Consider the following 14,043-nt stretch of genomic DNA (forward strand, 5'->3'; position numbering starts at 1 on the left):
GCGGGTTGAGAGGGAGAGCGCAGCGTGGGGTCGAGGTCGTGTCTCGGCATCGATCGTTCTCCCCAGCTCGAGTTTGAACCGACACGGTTCAACGGGGGACAGGAAGAGACGGACAACGCACCGATCGTGGCAATGCTGGAACCAGGAACGAGGTGAGACCGCAGCGGGGCGAGAGGGTTCGAAGGAACGGCGCACGCGGCGGAGGTGGAGGTCTGCTCTCGTCCGCGTCGATCGAGTTCCTAGCAAGCGCACCGGGGCTAGTCCGTGACGAGGTCGAGACCGTGTTGTGCGTTCGACTTGGGGCGTCTGATGGGAGCGGTGCCCTGTGGATGGAACAAGTTGAATTAAATTGCACCGCTCAACTGACACTCTTCATCGACCGACTGCGACTCGGAACGATGGATCCATCCGCGTTCGAGTCATCGCATGTCCATTCAGTGTACAACGCGATCGCGTCCGACTTTAGTCGCACTCGCCATTCGCGTTGGCCGTTCGTTCAACACTTTCTCGAATCGCTACCCCCTGCGAGCCTCGTCCTCGATGCAGGTACTGGCAACGGCAAGTACCTGGGAGTCAAGAGTCTCCTCGAATGGGAGGGCAAACATGAACAACCCTCTACGGTCGACTCGAACCGGAATCCTGCTACCTCGACTTCTTCAGACTCGCCCGTCGCCAAGAACGAACAAGTCACCATCGGGTTCGACATGTCTCAAGGATTGCTTGGCATCGCGAGCGGCAAAGGACACGAAGTCGTTCGGGGAGATTGCGTCGACATGAGCTGTTGGCGTCGAGGAGCTTTCGTCAGCATGACTCTCTCTCTCTCTCCCACTTGGCTTTTTGAGCTTACTGGCTTGCATACAGGACCATGCAATTTCTATTGCAACAATTCACCATTTTGCCACTCCCGAGCGAAGGATGGAATCAATCAAAGTAAAATACAAAGTTTCCCTTTTTACCATGCGATCGAAAACGCGTGCTGATCTCGTTTCCTTTCCTTTTTATTCGTTCGTATTAGCAAATGATTCTATCAATCTTGTCTCCGGTACCTCCTCGATCAAACGTGGCAAATCGACCTCTGTCCCCTGGACGAATCCTGATAGTCGTGTGGTCTCACGAACAAGATCCGGCCTTACTCGGAGCACGTTCTGCACGTCGTACGACTGGAGGCAAGAAAGGGGCGGTTGAAATCAATGTCGCCTCTTTGACCTTGACGTCAAACTCTGACCAACGAGACCAAGACGATCACGACGACGACGATGAATCGAAAGAGATGGTGATGGAAACGAACAAGAATGGAAAAGATGTGTTTGTGCCTTGGGAGAGACAGAAACCTGTACAACCTAGACAGAAGAAGGAACCTACCCCTCGACGAAAGAAACCTGGAGAACCTGTGATCGAACCCGTCGTCGCCGCCGCAACAACTCCTCTACCACCACCACCACGAGAACCTGTTTTGTCGAAACAAGAAGAAGAAGGAGAACAAAAGACCAACCCAACGTTCAATCGATACTATCATCTGTTCGTACATTACGAACTGTCCCGCTTGGTTCAACTCGCCGCGAAATCGTTACACATCAAGTTTGAATACCCTGAAACATACCCTCTCGAACCGATCGACGACGACGACGATTGTTCGAGCACGACAACGGCAGGGAACAAGGACGAGTTGGGATGGGAACAGTACGTCAGGTTGCAGGAAGAGAGGTGGGAGCGAGAGAATTGGGTCGTCGAGATCCAAGTCGGATGGAGAAGAACGAGTGCGACCTCTGCGTGATGAATCGATATCTCTCTCTCTCTGTGCACGGCTGAGGCGAAGGGAGTTATTAGATCGAGAGTGAAACGACTATATGGCGTTCGTCCACTTTATCTTGCGGAAAATTGCTACGACGTGGTATATCTGCTGCTGTTCTATGAGGGGTTTTTATTTGAAGCCTGATTGATCACTACGGGAGATAACCACAGTCAGTCTCAATGTACGTGTCGGCACCGCACGCGCTTCCGAGATGATCATTTAATCATTACTATCCGCTCGTGCTCTTGACTACTCTTCCTGAGACTAGGGGGCGCCAGCGAATCGACTTTCACATTAGTGTATTCCAAAGGGTTATTTCAGCTCTTAGCTCGTGTGTTCAAGCCATAAACGATAGTGGACAATCGCGCGGCTCCATCATCTCTCTCGACTCCTCCCTCCTCCAAGCGTCGGGATCTGTGCGTGTTGGTCTCGCGATTCGCTTCTCGGACCCACACCACACGCCTCCTGTACTCTCTCCCCCCCACTCTTCGGTCACGAGATAGATGCCGAGGAAAGCTCGTCGATCAGTCCCTCTCACCACGTCGACTGCTACCACCAACCCCGACTCAATCACCACCACCACAACCGACACCTCTCCTTCAACTTCAACTCGCGGCGTCATCAACGCGTCGACTAGCGCGACTAGTCCTTCGAGTGGCAACAAGAGTTCGACTCGATCGGACGCAAGCAAGCACGTCACGTTTGATCCTCCTACAGGGTCTCCTTCCTCCTCGACGAGGTCAGTTTCCAATCCTACTCGCTCCCATATTGCCCGTGTGAGGAGTGAAAGGAGGGGAACACCCTCTCTCCGGAGTTCTCTGGTTTCCGTCCTCCCCGAGTACTCTACCCACGAATAGCTCGACCTCGGAATATTGACTTGTTTTCTGTCATACATTCTGGATAGATCTCGACGCGTGATTGGCAGCGATCCGATTCAATCTTCTCCGACTTCATCTTCTTCGAAAGCGTTTGGGAAACGTCGAGCCGTATCACCTTCGACTACTACTACTACTACTACTGATTCGAGCTTGAGTAGCAAGAAACAAAAACTCTCTCACGGTTCCACGTCGTCAGAAACTTACAACCTTCGACCTCGATCGAGTTCAACCTCGAACCACCACCCCCACCCCACCACCTCGGTTTCAACCACGATGCCACCTTCACGTAAAGGTACCACTCGAGCGGGTCGAGCTGCGAAAGCGAAAGCTCGAGCGATCGAAGATGAAGAAGATGACGAATACGCGTTTGAACAAGCTGGGTACGACAACGAAGTCGAGATGGATCAATTCGATCAAGAGCGTACCAGCGCTGGACCTAGTGGAACGAGTCACACGAAACCACGAGAACCAATGATCGAGTTGGACAAGGTTCAACAGAGTCAGGTTCAAGAACGAAAGCAAGCTTCTCAAGATCCCGAAGACGATCATGACAATGATGACGACGACGACGACGATGATGATGATGACAACGAAGGCGATGACGATGAGAATGAGCTGCACGACGACGAGGATGATGACGACGACGACGAAGAGATTGACGAGTACGACATGTCACTCGGCATGAATGGAGAAGAACGCGATGGAGATTTCTTCACCGAAGATGACGACGAGGAAGAAATGTTGTCTGGAAGATCCGCACCTCGCACGTTCAACGCTTCAGGAGATCCACTCTCTTCCGATCGAGATCACGATGAACTCGAACGTCAGGCCGCCATGGATGAGGCCGACGCCCTGTTTGGTGCACTCGCGGGAGCAGCTGCTAGATCGGGAGGAGGAGGAGGTGCTGGAGATCTAGACGATGGTGGGTTTGGAGGAGCGTTTCAAGCGTTGAGAGGCATGATGACCGGCATGTCGAACCGACTCAAAACTTTGTTGAACTCGCTCAAATCGACCGAAGGCGACTCGAGTGCGAAACTCATGGCGCTGCAAGAACTCGCAGAGTTGCTAAGTATCTCGACCGAAGACACCCTCGCTGGGTATTTCCACACGGAAGCGTTCTCGAAAGAATTGGTCGCGATCGTGAGAGGCGATTCGAACGGGATGGGCTCGAGAGGTGGTAGTGGTGGCGGCGGAGGAGAAGGTGGAATGACCAAGGAAGAGGCGATTGCGTTTGGGCTTGATCCCGACGAGGTTTGCGGTGGCGGTGCAGGAGGCGGAGATTCCGAGGAGAACGATGTCCAAATGATGCTGCTCGCATGTCGCTGCCTCGCGAATTTGATGGAGGCGCTCCCTGGGAGCGCACACAGCGTCGTCTACGCCGGAGCTGTCCCCGTGCTTTGCAGCAAACTGCAAGACATCCAGTACATTGAACTCGCCGAACAAACGCTCTCTGTGAGTCTCTCAAAGATTCCGTTGTGACGGTTTGAACAGGCAAGCTGATGTTGTTCGCGCATGAAACGCCAGACTCTGGAGAAAATTTCAGAAGAAGTCCCTTCGGCAATCGTGCGAGAAGGTGGACTCTCGTCGCTTCTGACCTACCTCGATTTCTTCTCCTTCCATGTCCAACGCACAGCCGTCACGGCAGCAGCGAATTGCTGTCGCTCGCTCTCGTTCGACTCGTTCTCAATGGTCAAGGATGCGATCCCAATCTTCAAAAACATTCTCGGGTACCCTGATCAACGCGTGGTCGAGCAAGCTTGTCTCGCTGTCGTTCGAATTGTCGACAGCTATCGCCATTACCCCGACAAGCTCGAGCAATTGCTGACGCCCGACTTGCTGTCGGCGGTCAAAGCCCTCTTGAACCCTGATTCAACCACGGTCGGTCCTTCGACGTACACGCAATGTCTCAAAGCGTTGACGACCGCCACGAAAGCTTCGCCCGCTGTCGCGATCAACTTGGTCGAGCTCGACATTGGTCACACCTTGTACCACCTCTTGACGGGAGTCTCGCCTCCGGAATGGACCAGCGACGAAGGCAAGCAGGTCCTCGACCGGCAGACGACTCAAGAGGACGACATGCTCGTCATGCAGAACCTCGTACAAAGACCGAAGGAGCAAGTGCAGGAAACCCTCAACCTCGTCGTCGAACTGTTACCACCTCTGCCGAAAGACGGTATCTTCGACCCGCGCGCGTTCCTTCCGGGCAAGTCTTTGAAAGCGGGCTCTAAGAAGGAGACAGCAGAATCGCCAGCACTGTCGATCAAGAGCGAATCTACACCTGAAACCCCAGCCCGAGACCAACAGTCACGACCGGGAGTAGGCGGAGCATCGGCTTCGCCCGATCTCGCTGCCGATGTCAAGATGGAGGCACCTTCAGACGAACACGTTACGCCTCTTGCCGCAACTCCGGTCCTCTCTCGCGCATCGTCCTCGCATCGTTCTTCGCGCTCGAGCAAGCCTCGCACGACGATGAAAGACGCGCTTGTCCAAAAGCGTCTCGACCTCGTGTCGACGGATGCAACCCCGAAACGTCAACTCGTGGTCAAGCGGTACTTTGCTCTCCTGCTACCAACTCTGGTTGATGTCTATGCGGCTAGTGTCAGCCCGCAAGTCAGATCCAAGGCCGTCCTCGGTCTGCTCAAGATTGTCCAGTTCTGTCAAGAGACGGCACTCGCCGACATTCTTCACGTGAGTCGTGTATTTCCCCTGGCGCAATCTCGCTCAGCTTTATTGATTTTAATTGGTGGCCTCGTGGTTCTAGAATGTTCCGTTCGCCGCATTCATTGCTGCGATTTTGTCATCGCACGACCAGACCCAGCTCATCACGAACGCTCTCCAGTTGATCGAATTGCTCCTCGTCAAAATGCCCGAGGCATACCAGTACACTTTCCGCCGTGAAGGTGTTATGCATGAAATCGCCAAAATCGCGGCTCTCGACCTTATCAGCCAAGCATCCTCGGCCAAGAAGCAGCAGCAATCATCGACTACCGATTCTACCGATTCCGTCTCGAAACCTAATGCAGTCAGTCTGAGTCCTTCAGAGCGACAAGCCAAGGACGCAATCACGCTGCGAGCACGTCATTTGCGCGACGAGTACGGCAGTGCCGATTCGGAACCAGCCGTTCGAGCGAAAGCCGCACTTGAACGCATCGACTTTCTTGTCGAATCCCTCAATCGTTTTGCGCTTTCGCAAGACAAGCCAACGCAGATCGAGCTCGAGGCGAAACACGTGGTCGACGAGATTGCCGACCTCTTTTCGGATGCGAAGAACCCGCTCTCGAGTTTCGAGATGCTCGAAAGTGGATTGGTCGACGGTTTACTCAAATTCGCGGTCGCACAGGAGGGCTCTTGTAAGCTGAGCTTCCCGCTGTTCGTTATAAACGCTCACTGACAGGACTCTCGCGGACATGCAGTGTCACCCGCGCGCAGACAAGAGGTTCTCGCCAAATCCTTCATGCCTCAACTCGAGTCGAAACCGGCTTCTCCAGCATTCGGACTTCTCGTGAAGCGCTTACAAGAGAGCTTGAGCAGGATGGAAGAGTTCCAAGTGGTAGTCGCTGCGCAAAACGCAAACGAAGGTAACAATGACCTTCCTTCCTGCACCTTAACGCGCGGGCATCACGAGACTGACGCTCGAACGCCTGCTTCGTATTTAGCTGATGCTCGCCGTACTGGTACGACGATGCTCGGCCGGCAGCTCAAACTCCGTCTTGTGGCTGAGGATGGACAGGACATTCCGAGATCGTGCACCAACATCGTTGTCTCGATTCACGCCATCGCAACATTCCAAGCCTTCAATGATTACTTACGTCCACGGATTGTTTCTGCACTTGCTGCGGCTGAGCGGTTCGGCAGTGGCGGTGGAGGGGGACCTGGCTCGTCTGCAGGCGGTACGCTCTCGAGCTTGCTCGCGGCCTTTGCTGCCGCCGCTGCTCGTGCCGATGGGGATGATCCCGAAGTCGACGAACACGACGACGAGGACCCACTCGAAGCCGAGCCAGAGGCGGAAGCAGAGGTTGAGACAGAGTCTGGGCCTGTCACTGACACTCCCCCACCAGAGCCTGCCGCTTCTGATGCCCTCGCAGCCGGGGCTGCCTCATCGAGCGCTCCAAAGACGACCTCTCCTTCTCGCCGCAGGAGCTCGAGACTCAGCGGCAAAGGGTCTGACACAGAGGACAAGAAGCCGGAAGCCGTTGCGCAGGGACCCGAGCCTGCTGCCGAGTTCGTCTCAGTCTCCCGAGGTTTGTGATCGTCAGAACTTGCCGCTGACTTGCATGGATTTTCTCGCCATGCAGTGCCGATGACCAGCCGATGAACGACGACTTTGACCGCGATGAAGATCCTCAGCGAGACGTGTGTCCTGTTTTCTCCCTGGATAGTCCCTTGTGTCTGCCAACTGATCACTCTGTGGATCAGGTGTATGCTGGACGTCTGGATCCAGAAGACGTCGCTGCTCCCCGCGACGATCGTCCGGTCAATCTCGAAGCGAATGAAGACGCTGCAGGCGGATCCAAGTTGATTGCAAAGACTCCTGACGGTACGAGAGTTGCTACGCCGACCCTGAGTTCGACTTCTGCTGCAACCTCAGCGCGACCTGCCCCAGCGCCCAAGTCTCGCTCATCATACGCTGCCGCTCTCAAAGCGGAGCCGACCGACTTCCATCTTGAGTTTAGCCTCGCAGGTCGCGCGGTCGGTCTCGACACCACAATCTTCGGCGCAGTGCACCGCCACGAATCGGAGCAACCGCTGGCCTCCCGTCGAAATTTCTGGCACAGCATTTACGACATCAAGTATCGCAAGGTGGAAGGCAAGGCGCGACCCGACGAGGACGATGGCAATGCGCTCGAGGCTCGCGGTCGTCGTGAAGGATCAATTTTCTCGCATATGCCGGCTTCGATTCCTGCTCAGTCGCAACAAGCCAAAATCCTTCAACTCCTGAGCGTCTTCCGCCAGCTTTCGGCCGACTATGGAGACACGGTCCAGCCGCAGGGTGCCGGATTGGCCGACACTGCATTCGTCAACTCCAAGCTGACGGCGAAACTGAACCGTCAGCTGGAGGAGCCGATGATCGTTGCGAGCGCTTGCCTGCCCGACTGGGCGGTCGATCTCGCCCAGTCGTTCCCCTTCCTGTTCCCGTTCGACACGCGCTTCACGTTCCTTCAGTCGACATCATTCGGCTACGCGCGTCTCATGCAACGCTGGATCGGACAAACTCGCAATGATACGTCCCGCCGAGACGAGAACCTTGGGTTCCTCGGCCGCCTCCAGCGCCAAAAAGTTCGCATCTCACGCGATCGGATCCTCGAATCCGCATTCAAGGTAGGTTTCCACCGACATCTGTTCAAGCGAAATGTAACTGAGTCGTCATGTCTCGTTCAGGTGTTCGAGTTGTACGGATCGTCCCGCGCGAGCCTCGAGGTCGAGTTCTTCGACGAGGTTGGTAGCGGACTCGGCCCCACGCTCGAATTCTACGCTCTCGTCTCGCGCGAGTTTGCTCGCAAGTCTCTCGACTTGTGGAGGCAAGACGACCACACCGACGAATCGGAATACGTCCACGCCACCACAGGTCTATTTCCGCAACCGATTGACGACCTCGAATCTGAGAAGGGCAAGAAGGTCCTCAAGGTTTTCCGCGTGCTCGGACAATTCGTCGCCAAATGTCAGTCATTGCTGTTTCCTGTTTATCACGGGAAACGAGCTGACCTCGCTGCTACTTCAACATGATAGCTATGATGGACTCGCGTATTATCGATGTCAACTTCAGCCGGATTTTCATGCGCCTTGTGCTTGAACAGGAACTCCCGCTCACAGTCGCTTCTGTCAAGGTATGTCGATGAGAAATATGTCGCTCCTGCAGATGCAAAGTACTCATAGTTTCGTTGTCGCCAGCTGATTGACCCTGTTCTCGGCAAATCGCTCGCGCACCTGCAAGAGTACGTCAAGGCGAAGGAAAGTATCGAAGCCGATGACAAGCAGGTACGCACGAGCTTTCAGGCTTCATTCCCATTGGTTCATTGCTGACAAGCGGTTCATGGATGCAGTCGGCTGCGGAGCGTGCTTCAGCAGTCAAGGCAATCGAAGTACGAGGCGCGACCGTTTCCGATCTCTCACTCGATTTCACCCTGCCCGGTACTACAATCGAGCTGAATGAAGGTGGAAAGGATGTCTCTGTCGACATCGAAAATGTCGCCGAGTATGTCGACCTTGTCGTCGATTGGACTCTCCGTCGTGGCATCGAAGCCCAGGTTCTTGCTTTCAAGCAAGGATTCTCTACCGGTCAGTCTGCTCTCGCGACATTTCAGCCTGAAAAGTCGTGCTTACGACGCCACCTTCTCGCAGTTTTCCCCGTTCGAGACCTTCAGACGTTCACGCCCGCCGAGATGGTACTCTTGTCAGGCTCGATCGATGGCGAAGACTGGTCTGTCAACGCGCTCGTCTCGGCAGCGAAGGCAGACCATGGCTTCACGATGGACAGTCGCGTCGTACAAGACCTGTTCAGTGTCATGGCGGACTTTGACCCGACAGAGCGTCGAGCTTGGCTCTCCTTCACAACTGGAGCGCAGCGTCTACCGATCGGAGGCTTTGCTTCTCTCAAACCGCCGCTCACGATCGTCCGCAAGGATGGAGGCGACCGAGCGCTGCCCAGTTGTATGACCTGCACCAATTATGGTAAGTTGATCTGCTTCGTTTTCGCTTTCGACGCTTGTGTCGCGCGAGACTAACGTGGGGTTCCGACAGTCAAACTTCCCGACTACTCTACCCGTGAGATCCTGCAGACCAAGATCAAGTTCGCTGTGCGTGAAGGAGCTGCCGGTTTCCATCTCAGTAGGTTTCCCCGTGAAATCCCTGCTACCTTTGCTCAATTCCGCTGACCCTTGTTTCCCATCACAGGTTGAGGAGCCACCTCGTTTTCCTCTCTTCGTAGCTTTTTCGTCGCACCGTGTTTCTTACCTACCCTATCCTGTACACGATACCTCGCTTCGACACTTTTTGCTTGTACGATCTATCGCTTTTTCTGCCTTTCCCTGGCCTGGAATCCTCAATCGCCTCTCGCATCTCTGCAACTCCGAATCGTTGTGTTCTCTTCTCTGTGTTGCCAAGTCTCTCCTACGAATACTTTAGAGGGAGAGAGACAACAGAACAGAGTCATTTACAGTTAAGAGTCTAAAGTTTTTTCTACAGTTTTCCAGACTTGACGAGCTCTCGAATGACATCCACGGTATGCTCGATTACCTTGCCGACCATCTCGTTCTTTTCAGCTACCGTCTTGACTGTGTTCGGGTCGGATCCCGGGACTTCAGGTGCGAATGAGTAGGTGAGCAGCAGTTCCCCTTGAGGTCCGTGCGAGAGGATGTTGAGGACGCGCACGGGCTTGTCAACGAAATCAAAGTAGATCTGTATCACATACGAATCCGACAGTAAAACCGCGTCGTTTCAGCGAATAAAGATCGAACGAAAAGGAGCATATTTTCGAGATTTTGCGAAAATGCGCTCACGGCAGCGTTCGGGTGCGCTTCGATCTCTTCCGTCTGTCGCTCTCCGTTATGAATTTGAACTACTCGAGTGACCTGACGTATGCCACAATACAATCGAGCGTAGAGAGATCAGGTCTCTTGCCATGCGCCCTCCGTCAGTGGGGCTTACCTTGTTGCCCTCGTCTTTGATTACTTCCGAATGAGTGATCGCAGGCACGAACAAGCTCGGATTCCGCGCTTTGTGCTCTAACCCTTTCCATACTTGGGCCTCCGTCAAGACGAGGTCGGTGCCGGGAGGATTGACGGGACGCGTAGCGGCGAATGCGGTCATGATGTCGGGTGCGAATTCTTCTCCGGAACGCTACTGCCCTAATCGATTTTAGAGCGAAAAGTACGGGTCGTTGCTATCGAGAGATCACGGGAAGAGAGAGCCAAGAGCGACCGACATCGGCCTGACACGGGGTCTTGATGAGATTCGTGAGAGGTTCGGCACCGTGGCCGAGCTTCTTGTAGCCATTTGTTCCGACACGTGTCTTTTCGCGTCACGACGCACGCGTCGCGCGACGAATAAGTCGACGAAAACCATAAATTGGTAGGCCTAGAACTTGAAACTTTCGAGGGCAAGCAATTACAAATTCTGCGCTTGCAAGTTGCGAGGACGAAGCGCGAATTCTCCTCTTCCTCCAGCCTCACAGCCTCAAAGCGATGCTCAAGCATGGACACATGGCAGTATTGAGATGTGTATTGATGGGAATGTCTGCGATCTATACGAAAATGTGTTGTATAGGAGAGAGAGAGAGCAATGCAAACTATATGGGATCAGGCCTTGGCCTCGTCAGACACTTTTTCCTTCCTTTCGAGCCCCCATGCCTCATCGACCTCTGTTGACAACGGAAGACTCTTGATGAGGAGAGAAGTGAGGAAGCCGACTGCGGCAAGGGCAGTCATTGCGATCCAGATGGTTCGGATGGAATCGGCGAATGCCGTTTCGACCTCGGTCCTAAGAGGCTCATTACTGTGCAGCAGTCACCGCAACAAGTCAGCTTCATTCAGCTTGACCGACTAGATTATGAAACTTGAGCTCACAGTGTTCGAATGACTGGTATCGCCGCAAACGCGATTTCGCCACCAGACCCAAATTGTTCTGCGAATGCAGGCGGGAGAGCTGTGCTCAGACGGTTCTGCAGGATGGTTGACCCAATCGCAATCCCAAAGACTTGACCGAATGCGCGGACAAACGCGTACAAGGCGGTCTGTTCCAAATTTTCGAGAAGCAATCAGATACCGGAAATTGCCTTTGATGCGTAATAGAGACTCACTGCGAAAGGTTGTTCCCTGGGGGTGACAGGTGCGAGAACTGCAAAATTTGTCCCGGAGTAGAGTAGGCCAAGTCCAAGTCCCAGCATGGCAGGGCTGGAAGACGGCAGAAAACGACGGGTCAGCTTCGTGAGTCATAGCTGGCAGCGAGCGAATGGCTTACTATCCGACCCATGCACCCTTGCTCGAGTCCGCTTTGATCAAGGTCATCAAGCCGAGTCCGACGGTGGCGAGGATCCAGCCAACGACGTTTTGTGCCCAGTAATGTCCAGTGGCCTGTACGATTATGCCCGCAAAGATCGCCATGGGAGCGATGGTGAAGGACAGCGAGAACGTCGACACGCCCGACTCGACGGCGGTCTGACCCTTGTTGGCTTGAAAGTATACGGGGAGGAAGTACACTGCACGGGCATTCGCCAGCAATCAGCTCTGGATGTCCCAGAAAGCGACAGAACTCGAAAAAGGAAAGAACGCACAAACTGCAAGGACGATGATGCCATGCAGGAAGGTCGTCACATAGCCAGCGATTGCAGTGCGAGTTGATAGGATTGAGAACGGAACGACCGGGTGCTTTGCAAAGCGTTCGAGGTAGATGTAGACGACAATACCGACGAGGCCAAGGATGAGAGGGACCTGCACAGGGTACGGTGTGAGCACAAGAGCGCGAGAGAGACGGTGACACCGCAACTGACCAAGACTCTCGGAGACGACCACGAGTAGGTGACTCCTCCCCATGTGAGACCAATGATTGCGGAAGTTGCGGCGGCGACGAACAGTGCCGTACTTGAAAGTTTCTCTCGTTAGTTCATGCGTAAGCGACTGACGAGAGAAAGGATGAAAAGCTCACAACCAATCGATTTGGTCGAGCTTTTCTCGGAACGTTGTCTTCGGAGCTTTGACGCGAAGGAAGAAGAAGACGAGGATCAACGCGAGACCGCATACGGGTAGGTTCACTACCATCGACGAAACAAGGTCAGTCAGAGCCTACAGGAGTGACGGTATCGTGACCATGCTTACGGTAGAACAGCCATCGCCAGGCTCCGCGAGAAGCGAGTGCACCGGCAAGGGGAGGACCGATGGCGGAAGCCATGGCCCACACCATGCCAATGATTCCGAAAAAGATACCCCGTTCAGCGATTGGGACAAGGTCGACAACGATGATTTCGACCACCGCAAGGATCGCTCCTCCTCCAGCACCCTGGATCGTCCTACCGAGGATCATAATGGGCATTGATTGTGCAGATCCGCAAACGGCCGAACCGATCGCAAAGAGACCAATCGAACCCAGCATGACGGGGCGACGTCCGACAATGGTAGCAATGCTGAGAGCTGTTGAGCACGTTAAGAGGAGTGTTCAGCCCGACATGACGATGAGGTCCGGCGGGCAGGATTGTTTACTCACTGACTGGAATCAGGGCGGTGGACGAGAGGGTATAGGCAGATCCGACCCATGAGTAGTCGGATCCCGAGCGTAAATCGGCGGCAACTGGAAGAATCACAAGTCAGCTACGAGTCTGGATATACAATTGATGCAAGTGGCTGCTCACTCGAGGGTAATGCGGTCGAGATGGCAGTGAGGTCAAGGGCCGAAAGGAACAGGGAGCAGCAGATCGACAAGAAGACGAGCCAAAAGCGCAAGTCTCTGCCGGGACCTGGCGCCTTTGTAGGCATCTCGGCGTTCTCGAGCGGAGTCGTCGAGGGCGATGACGATGACGAGCGAGACGGACTCTTTTCGAGTATGCTTGAAGTCGTTGGCGAAGGAAGGGGGACGGCTGTCGACATCTTTGAGAAGGTTCGATGTGGGGCGGCGAGGAGAGGAAGGAACTGAGTGACCGGTACGGAAGCAAGAGCTACCAGTCGAATGCACTCGAAGCTATGTGATGTGCGCAGACGGCATGGTAGTAAGCAGACGCGGCGTCGGGAGCCGTAAATCCACCGAAAAAACCGTCAAGATGAAGGAGAGCCCGTTACCGAATCCGATGAATGCCCATGACCGGGCTCGGGCGCTCGTCTCTCCTGTTTCGCCAGCGATCTCTGCGAGCTCTTTCGGCGTTGGCATTCCCATGCCCGAAGCTCGCGAGTCGCTGTTCTCGATCACTTTTCGTGCAGTGCTTTCGGACAGATGCCTGCCGAAAGTCCCTGCAGCGCTGATTCAGACCTAGGCCTTTTGTGTTATCATACAGCGATTTCGATCACGTAGGTTCAGCGCGACGTTGAAGTCGTGTGAGGGTCGGGATCCGGGATTGACGTTCTCTTTACTCATCGCAATCCCAGTAACACCTCCTACGAGTCTTTCGAACGGACGAGTCAACGTACGATTTTGTTCGAAAGACTCGTAGGAGGTGTCACCGGGATTGCGATGAGTAAAGTGAACGTCAATCCCGGTTCCCGACCCACACACGACTTCGACGGTCTTCTATCCCCGCCTTTCGGATGGTCCTGGCCCCGCCGCATGCTTCGCCCTTGCGGCGAATCATAGTTCTCACCGACTCAGTCCCCGCATTCTACGCGTTCGACAGCGGGAAGCAGTCAAGAACACAGAGTTCTCGCCCCTAGGCAATCTCGTCCTCCTCACGTTCAT

General features: G+C 54.5%; 4 protein-coding genes across 4 annotated transcripts; 2 read left to right on the top strand and 2 right to left on the bottom strand.

The window, feature by feature from the left end:
* Positions 1 to 398: 398 nt before the first annotated feature.
* On the top strand, positions 399 to 1,774 carry TRM9 (tRNA (carboxymethyluridine(34)-5-O)-methyltransferase; the record flags this gene model as incomplete). Its single annotated transcript, XM_076678359.1, has 3 exons — positions 399 to 800; positions 862 to 930; positions 1,016 to 1,774. The coding sequence occupies 3 exons, from the start codon at positions 399 to 401 to the stop codon at positions 1,772 to 1,774; spliced, it is 1,230 nt and encodes a 409-aa protein (XP_076534619.1).
* A 521-nt stretch (positions 1,775 to 2,295) lies between these two features.
* UFD4 (putative ubiquitin-protein ligase UFD4) lies at positions 2,296 to 9,566 on the top strand (the record flags this gene model as incomplete). Its single annotated transcript, XM_076678360.1, has 15 exons — positions 2,296 to 2,531; positions 2,697 to 4,122; positions 4,195 to 5,358; positions 5,432 to 6,020; positions 6,084 to 6,248; positions 6,327 to 6,891; positions 6,966 to 7,023; positions 7,087 to 7,989; positions 8,050 to 8,329; positions 8,398 to 8,495; positions 8,560 to 8,646; positions 8,712 to 8,946; positions 9,010 to 9,339; positions 9,409 to 9,495; positions 9,562 to 9,566. 15 exons carry the CDS (start codon positions 2,296 to 2,298, stop codon positions 9,564 to 9,566), a joined length of 6,228 nt encoding a protein of 2,075 aa, XP_076534620.1.
* A 280-nt stretch (positions 9,567 to 9,846) lies between these two features.
* Positions 9,847 to 10,476, bottom strand: JCM15063_001392 (SRPBCC family protein; the record flags this gene model as incomplete). The annotated part of the gene is made up of 3 exons (XM_076678361.1): positions 9,847 to 10,065; positions 10,167 to 10,238; positions 10,315 to 10,476. 3 exons carry the CDS (start codon positions 10,474 to 10,476, stop codon positions 9,847 to 9,849), a joined length of 453 nt encoding a protein of 150 aa, XP_076534621.1.
* A 488-nt stretch (positions 10,477 to 10,964) lies between these two features.
* On the bottom strand, positions 10,965 to 13,244 carry JCM15063_001393 (uncharacterized protein; the record flags this gene model as incomplete). The annotated part of the gene is made up of 10 exons (XM_076678362.1): positions 10,965 to 11,160; positions 11,232 to 11,398; positions 11,465 to 11,558; positions 11,626 to 11,863; positions 11,939 to 12,095; positions 12,155 to 12,245; positions 12,310 to 12,415; positions 12,480 to 12,791; positions 12,865 to 12,948; positions 13,010 to 13,244. The coding sequence occupies 10 exons, from the start codon at positions 13,242 to 13,244 to the stop codon at positions 10,965 to 10,967; spliced, it is 1,680 nt and encodes a 559-aa protein (XP_076534622.1).
* Positions 13,245 to 14,043: the final 799 nt, after the last annotated feature.

The sequence above is a fragment of the Sporobolomyces koalae genome, assembly GCF_050403365.1.
Source record: "Sporobolomyces koalae JCM15063 DNA, S_koalae_JCM15063T_v1_ctg13, whole genome shotgun sequence".
NCBI classification, from domain to species: domain Eukaryota; kingdom Fungi; phylum Basidiomycota; class Microbotryomycetes; order Sporidiobolales; family Sporidiobolaceae; genus Sporobolomyces; species Sporobolomyces koalae.